The sequence below is a fragment of the Lepidochelys kempii genome, chromosome 26 (genome assembly GCF_965140265.1).
Source record: "Lepidochelys kempii isolate rLepKem1 chromosome 26, rLepKem1.hap2, whole genome shotgun sequence".
Classification (NCBI taxonomy): Eukaryota; Metazoa; Chordata; order Testudines; family Cheloniidae; genus Lepidochelys; species Lepidochelys kempii.
This window is the reverse complement of record NC_133281.1, coordinates 15,591,149-15,598,828: the sequence shown is the minus strand read 5'-3', so window position 1 is coordinate 15,598,828 and position 7,680 is coordinate 15,591,149. Positions and strand designations below refer to the sequence as shown.

The 7,680-nt window shown below is 64.1% G+C and overlaps 1 protein-coding gene across 2 annotated transcripts; it reads left to right on the top strand.

Moving 5' to 3' along the window:
• The first annotated feature begins 495 nt into the window (after positions 1–495).
• On the top strand, positions 496–6,134 carry GNLY (granulysin). Of its 2 annotated transcripts, none has more exons than XM_073325228.1 (8): positions 496–566; positions 2,081–2,211; positions 2,689–2,787; positions 3,300–3,480; positions 4,090–4,238; positions 4,742–4,822; positions 5,667–5,748; positions 5,980–6,134. In XM_073325228.1, the coding sequence occupies exons 1-7, from the start codon at positions 530–532 to the stop codon at positions 5,745–5,747; spliced, it is 759 nt and encodes a 252-aa protein (XP_073181329.1). In that variant the 5' UTR covers positions 496–529; the 3' UTR covers position 5,748; positions 5,980–6,134. The 2 variants fall into 2 exon arrangements, with proteins under 2 accessions (XP_073181329.1, XP_073181328.1); XM_073325227.1 differs by having other exon boundaries at positions 2,686–2,787.
• The last annotated feature ends 1,546 nt before the right edge of the window (positions 6,135–7,680 follow it).

The window sequence follows — 7,680 nt, the reverse complement described above, 5'->3', positions numbered from 1 at the left end:
CTCCTGTCTGTGTCACACGCTGGCTGGGAGTCAGTGCAAGCTTGGGGGCAGGGCCCTTTGTGGGCCTCAGGCTTCCCCAGGGGTCCCATCCAGGCAGGCTCATTGCTGGGAGCTCACGGGGTGAGCAGGGGGCCGAACGCTCCGAGTTGGTCCCGGGAGATGCTGGAGCCGAGGGGGCGCGCCAAGGGGTGTCACACTGCCAGAGGGGCCTGTCTGAACCAGTCAGAGCCGTTGCAGAGCACTGAGCCTGGGCACCCGTTACAACCCCTCACCCCAGCACTGAGACATGGGGGGCATGGCTGTGGTGGAGGCCAGAGGATGCCCCTGGTGCCAGGCAGGGCTGGAGGGGCCCAGGGCCCAAGGCTGCTGTCACTCCCCCGCCTGCGGAGCAAGGCAGGAAATGTGCTGAGCAGCTTTGGGGCTAGCAAAACCCCACAGATCATAGTTAAGGGCGGGGCCAAGGCCAAGGCGGGGGGAAGTGACTCTGACGGGGGGGGCACATCTCAGGCAGTGTCCTGTCAGCGCTGACATGGCCCCTCTCCTCCTGCTCTTCTGGCTGGGCTCAGGTAAGCAGCCCCCGACAGGTGTCACCAGCAGGGGCACCTCCCCGGTACAGTCCTTGGGGGCCTACAGGGGGGAGCCCCAGGGCAGAATCAGACCCTTCCCCAAGACAGCACCCCAGGGCCTGGCAACTGCCCTGACAGCACCTGCCTCCCCTCTCTCTGCCCCTGGGGGCATATGAGCCTCACCCCAATACAAGGGGGTTACCAGCACAGTGAGAGCCCACCCATCCCAGGGGAGCCTCCTGCCATGTGCAGGCACAGCTGATCCTGACTCAGCCAATCCCGGCACAGCGCCCTGGCCAGGTGCCCCTGATCCCGGCTGCAGCCAATCCCGGCACAGCGTCCTGGCCAGGTGCCCCTGATCCCGGCTGCAGCCAATCCCGGCACAGCGCCCTGGCCAGGTGCCCCGATCCCGGCTGCAGCCAATCCCGGCACAGCGCCCTGGCCAGGTGCCCCTGATCCCGGCTGCAGCCAATCCCGGCACAGCGCCCTGGCCAGGTGCCCCTGATCCCGGCTGCAGCCAATCCCGGCACAGCGCCCTGGCCAGGTGCCCCGATCCCGGCTGCAGCCAATCCCGGCACAGCGCCCTGGCCAGGTGCCCCTGATCCCGGCTGCAGCCAATCCCGGCACAGCGCCCTGGCCAGGTGCCCCTGATCCCGGCTGCAGCCAATCCCGGCACAGCGCCCTGGCCAGGTGACCAGGTGACCATATTTCTCAGTAGGAAAACGTGATACTGCATTGGGCTACCCCAAGCCTCCCACTCCTCCCCATGCGGGGCTGGTCCCAGCTGCTCACCCAAGCCCTCTTCCCTGTGAAGGGCTGGCATCTCTGCTCACCCTCAGACACACACACATTCCCCTGCTCCCACTTTTTTGACAAAGGTGGGCATTTGTCCCGTTTGATCAAGTCGGCAAGAGCAAACTAGACAAATGCCCCCTTTCACCAAAGAAGTCAGGATGGCTGGCACAGGGCTTAAAAAAGGGACTGTCCCGGCCAAAACGGGATGTATGGTCACCCCGATCCTGGCTGCAGCCAATCCCAGCGCTGCGCTCTGGCCAGGTGCCCCCCGATCCCAGCTGCAGCCAATCCTGGTTCAGTGCCCGGGCCGGGGCCCCAGTGCCACAGGGAGCACCCAAGGTGATCTGTCTATTCCAGACCCTTGGTTTCTTGACCGATTTTTCTGGAACTGGCAAAGTCATGCCCATCACCGGCTCCAAACCGAGTTGACCCAAGCCCAGTGGGGTAGGGTTTAGAACTGGGTTCAATTCTGGTCTACATCCCAGCCCTCTTGGACTAATCACTGAATCACCCTTGGCTTCAAATTCTTCAGTTTCTCGGTTGGGTCTAGGCAGCACTTAGGATGATAGGACCCTGATCTCGGTTGGGGTCTGGGCAGCGCCCAGCACGGTGGGGCCCTGATCTTGGTGCTGCTGTAGCATATAATAAATAAGTCCCACCAGCTACCGTACTCCCAACCCAGTCCGGTTTTGTTCCTTGCTGTGCTCCTCTTTCTGCAGCCCTCTGTGCCCGGGAGCTGGTCCCCAAGCAATGCCTGCTGGGCCCTGAGTTTTGGTGCAGGGATCCGGGCACAGCGGCTCAGTGTGGACGGCAGCACGACTGCAAGCTCCTCGAGCAGCACATGCCCCAGGTGAGCCGGGGGCTTGCGCCCCTTGCTCTGATCCCATCCCAGCTCCAAAGGGGGCTGGATGATGTGGGGGGGTGGGGCTCAGGGCTGGCGGGCTGAGGGGGCAGTGGGGGCCAGACGGCTGAGGGGGCTCAAGGCTGGGAGGCTGAGCGGTCCGTGGGGCCAGGGGGCTCAGGGCTGGGAGACTGAGGGGTCCATGGGAGGCAGAGGGCTCAGGGCTGGGAGGCTGAGAGGTCTGTGTGGGGCAGGGGGCTCAGGGCTGGGAGGCTGAGGGGTCCATGGGGGGCAGGGGGCTCAGGGCTGGGAGGCTGAGGGTCTGTGTGGGGCAGGGAGCTCAGGGCTGGGAGGCTGAGGGTCTGTGTGGGTCACGGGACTCAGGGGGCTCAGGGCTGGGAGGCTTAGGGGTCAGTGGGGGAAGGGGGCTCAGGGTGATGTGGGGCACTCCGGGTGGTGACCCCGGGTTTGTGTCTGGCACAGCAGGGCTGGCGCATCCAGGAGCAGGCCCTTTCCCCCAAGTGCACCATCTGCACCCGCATCCTGAAGAAGCTGAAGTCTATGGTCGGCGACGACCCCGACGAGGTGAGGGCCCTGGGGCAGCCCAGGGACTGAGCCCAGCCTCCCTGGGTCTCGGGAGGATCTCCCCAATGGTACACCAGGGCCCCTGGCTCCAGCACCTATGGGGAGTGGGGCGGGGGGGCGGGGCAGCAGGTGGGCTCTGAGACCAGGATGTGGGGAGCCTGTGGGGAGCAGGGGGCATCTGCTCCATCGCCGTCTGCCACCGGTGCCAGGGGGCACGGGCAGCACCCAGTGCCCTGGTACAACCAGGAGGGAAAGGAGGGTCTAGATCCTACTGTCCCCGTCTCCACCTGCCACCCACACGGCCCCCTGGGGTCAGGGTTCTCCCAATCCCAGACACAGCCCGTGTCTGTCCCCTGGCGGGGGGAGCCCCTCCCCAGGCCCAGCATCCCGTAGAGATGACACATCCTGCAAGGACCGTGGTGCCAGGGCGGGGCCCAGCGAGCGCCCCCTTCAGGCAGTGGAGGGACGTCCCATGCTGTGTCCTAACCCCGGGCCGGGCCGGTGTCACACAGGACTCCATCACCAAGGCCGAGGAGAAGCTGTGCAGGGCCGTGGGCTGGAGTCTGCGGCGCCTCTGCCGCTCTGTGATGAAGAAGTTCAAGTCCAAGATCATGCAGGCGCTGCAGGACGGGCTGGAGCCCAAGGAGATCTGTACCAGCCTGAGGATGTGCCGGGCGTCCCCACCCACCCAAGGTTTTCCCACTTGTTCCCTCTGCTGTGGAGTCAGGGGGCATCAGCCGGCTGCTGCCAGCCTGGGGCGTTGCTGTCTCTGCTGGGCACAACGCCAGAGAAATCTGAGCCAGTCGCCCTGGCCAGCGGGGGTATGGCCTGTTCCCTGGGGGCATGGGCTCACACGCTCTATGCAGGACAGAGGGGAGACACCCCCCCCAGCTGAGGGAGACCTGGGGTGCCTGTGGCAGAGGGGAATGAGTGGGGATCAAACTAGAGTCCTTCCCAGGGGAGGGGGGGATGAGCAGGTACCAGAATCGGTGCCACTGGCAACTTGCGAGCTGGCTGCACCCCTGTACTGCAGAGCAGCCCTGGGGTGGCTCTAAGTGACAGCTGCTGCCCGAGGGCTGTGCCCTGGCCCCGAGTGCCCGCTCAGCCCCCGGCCAGGCCCCACATGTCAGGAGGGGAGCACCGTAGAGCTGACTATGCTGGTCCTGCTCCCACCCGCTGCTGGAGGGGCCCTGGGGTGGTGGGCACTCTCCCCGTGGGTTTAGGAGAGGAGGGCAGGGCCTCAGGCGGCAGGCACTATGCCCCAGAGGGGAGAGGGTGAGATCCTTGTTTTCCATGTGCCAGGTGGCCTGGTGCCCCCCAGAGATGCCTGTGACTTCTGCCTGACCCTCACCAGCCTGGCCCAGCCTGACCTGCAGCACGTGAGGCCTGGCTGGGACCTTGGAGACGTCCTGAATGGCACATGCAAGCGGCACTTTGGGGGTTCCCCCAGGGTCAGTAGAACGGCTCAGATCTGCTCGGGGTCCCACAGGCCAGCCCTCCACTGGCTCTAGGAGAAGGGAGGGTCTCCAGCCATCTCCATGGGGCGTGGGACAGTGCCCCAGAGGACTCATCCACCCCAAGCAGGGCTGTGGGGGCAGGGGCTGAAGTACGTGTTAGAAAAGCACCAGCCTGGCTCAGATGTGGGGTCTAGTGGTTAGAGCTGGGGAGGATTTAGATGCCAGGACTCCTGGATTCTTTTCCCAGCCATGAGAGAGCAGTGGAGCCTAGGGGTCAGAGCCGCGAGGAGCTGGGAGCCAGGACTCCTGGGTTCTATCCCTGGCTCTGGGATGGGAGTGGGGTTAGTGGTTAGAGCAGGGGGGCTGGGAGGGAGCCAGGACTCCTGGGTTCTTTTCTCTGGGCAGAGCTGGGGGTCGGTGAGGTCACTCTCTAGGAGGGGGCAGTCGACACCTCTGTGAAGCGGGGGCCATGAGCCAGGCTCTACGTCTCCCTGCAGTGCAACGACTTCGTCTCGACCTACCACGCCAGGCTGCTGCGGGTTCTGAGGGTGCCCCAGGACCCGCTCACCACCTGTCGGGTAAGAGATTGGAGCAGGTGATGGGCCAGCGAGAAGAGCTGGGGGATTAGTTACAAACCACCCCCAGCAGCGATACCATCCTGTGAAACAAGTCTCAGGGAATCAGCATTAGCTGGGAGGCAAAGATCTCAGGCTGCAGAGATGGGGCAGGCGTGATGCCACCACCCCTCCCACTCTCCCCGCACCTGGCTGTGGCCTGAGGGTGGCGGTGAGGGGTGAGCCCCTCAGTGGGCATGGGTTCCTGCTCACCCCCCTCAGAATGGGCAGTGCCCACGGCTCTGCCCCAGACACAGTGGGCTGGCATCTGGGGCAATGCACAAAGGGCCCCTTCTTTGCCCACGGACCCGAAGTGCCGGAGCTAAGGGAGCGGTACTGGGACCTCGCTCACAGCAGCTGACAAACCTCGTCCGTGGCCCAGTCGCCGTGGGGAGCCGAGTGCCTGGGGTCCCTGCGGCTCCTTGCACAGGCTGTGGGGCCATAGGGGGTCACTGCAGGGCCACCCCAGTGAGAGGGGTAGACATCGCTATGGCAAACTGGCCAAGCTCCCAGGGGGGCGGGAAGGGAGCCTGTCACCCTGTCCTCCCCACTGGGGTCCCCAGGCCTCCCGCCGCCATCCTCCCCTGCCTCTGGAATGCCTCCCCTCCCACCCCCCCCACCCACACAATGGGATCCTTGGGCCCCCCCCTCCATCCACACTACTGGGGTCCCTGCCTCCCCCAGCCACTGGGATCCCTGCCCCCCTGCCAAGATCCCCCCCGCCCCGAGTGCAGGGGGCCCTGGGCACCTTCCTCCTGCAGCCCCATGCTGGCAATGCCCTCAGAGACGCAGTGTCCCTTCTCCCCAGGACGCAGATGCCTGCCAGCTGCCGGAGGAGCCCACCCGAGACGAGCCCAGCTCTGGCAGCAACACCTGGGCATGGCCATGAGGTGAGCACCATAGGCAGGGGTTGGGGGGGGCCTTTGCTAGTGATGGTGTCCATAGGCGAGGGCAGCGCTGTGCCAGGCCAGACACTTGCCAGTGCCCCTGGCCATCAGATCCCTGGCACAGGCCTTGGGCTCTCAGCCCAGCCCAGCCCCATGGCCCCCCATTGCACCCTGCACCCTCCCCCGTGGGCACCTCTGCTGGCACGCACTGACCCCTCTCCTCCTCTTCTCCAGGCCTGGACTCGTGCACCCACATCCACAGTGGGCAGCTCCCCCGCTGGCTCCGGGCATGCCTCCACTGCTCCCCCCCAGCTCCGACAGCGCCCCCCGGTGTGTGACGGCTGGGATGGCAGCATTAACGCCTCTGACTTTCGCTTCTCCTCCCCGCTTTGGGCAATAAAGAATCAGTATCGACCTAACGTCTCTGTGATCTCACCCTATGATGCTAGGGTCATTGTCCGCTGACCCTCCCAGCCCCCTGCTGCCTCCTCTCCCATCACTAAATGCAGCCATCTCTGGAGTGGGCTGTGACAACTGTTTATAACAGGGCATTATGTGTCATCCCCACAGCCGCTCCTCCTCAGGGGGTGGGGGATTTGGCTTCCATTTCCACCTCCCAGCTGCAGAGCTGTCATCAGCTGGTCCTTCCAGACCAGATGCACCCGCCAGCTCCCAGTCCCTGCTCTCATGCTGCCTAGCTCTGGGGCCTTGCTCCCAGGGATATCACTCAGCTCAGCTCAGCCAGATACAGCCTGGATGCTCCATGCCACTCTCTTTGCTAGGGCCTGATCCTGCAGGGTGCCCCAGGGCAGAGAAATACCCTCTCCCCGGGGGTGGCATCTCATTAGCAGCAATGGGCAGGGGGGAGGCTGACCTGGGAGGCCAGGGCTGCATGCTGAAGCTTTGATGTTTGTTGCTCGGTCCCCATCTCGGGCTCCCCATCCCTGATCCAGGTCCCCTTCAAGCCAGATCCTCTTCCCACAGCTCCATGCAGGGCAAACAGGGGTGAGGGGAAGGGGGAAGGGTGGGAGGGAGCTCTGGGCAGGCGCCCCATGGATCCAGCAGGAGGGACAAGCCAGTGGGGAGCACAGCCTGCTGTCTCCAGGCCCCCCAGCCACTGACCTCCCAACCTACATGGGGACCCCAATGAGGCGCTCCATCATGAGGGCCCCCAGCAAAGCCCAGCACCATCATCACCAGGTCAGGCCAAGAACGGAGCAGGGGCAGGGTGGCCTGAGCAAAGACCAACTCACGCTCTGCCCACCACGTGCCAGGAATGGACAGGGCAACCGGCTGGGCAGGAAACAGCCCCAGCACTGAGACACCCAATGAGTGGGCAAGCAGTGCCTGCTGTGACGAAGCGGGACTGTTCTTAATGTTTCCTCTGAATAGTGTGGGGGTGCCTCAGTTTCTCCTATGCAGTTCTTAAGTATCTAGGGGGTGGGATAAGGGTGTATGATCATTGCAGAGCCCTAGAGGGCAGGTATGTGCAGGGGTCTGGACACAGAGAATGGCCGACACCCTGTTTCCTGGCCACTGATGGCCTGGGCCCCTCCCCCGCCAAGGTGAGAGCTAAAGGGTTGGAGAACAAAGGAATCCGGTGACCTCCTGGCCCGGAAAGGGACAAAGCCCAGAGGAGGAGGGGCTGGGGAGAGTTTCAGTTTGGGGCTGGCTGGGGACGAGGAGTGAAGAGCAGACGGGGTTGTCTGGCTCACTGCCCCCCAAAATGGACCCAGCTGAGGGGTCCTGTTCTCTGCACCTACAAGCTCTGTGTTAGACCATGTTCCTGTCGTCTAATAAACCTTCTGTTTTACTGGCTGGCTGAGAGTCACGTCTGACTGCAGAGTTGTGGTGCAGGAATCATAGACTATCAGGATTGGAAGGGACCTCAGGAGGTCATCTAGTCCAACCCCCTGCTCAAAGCAGGACCAATCC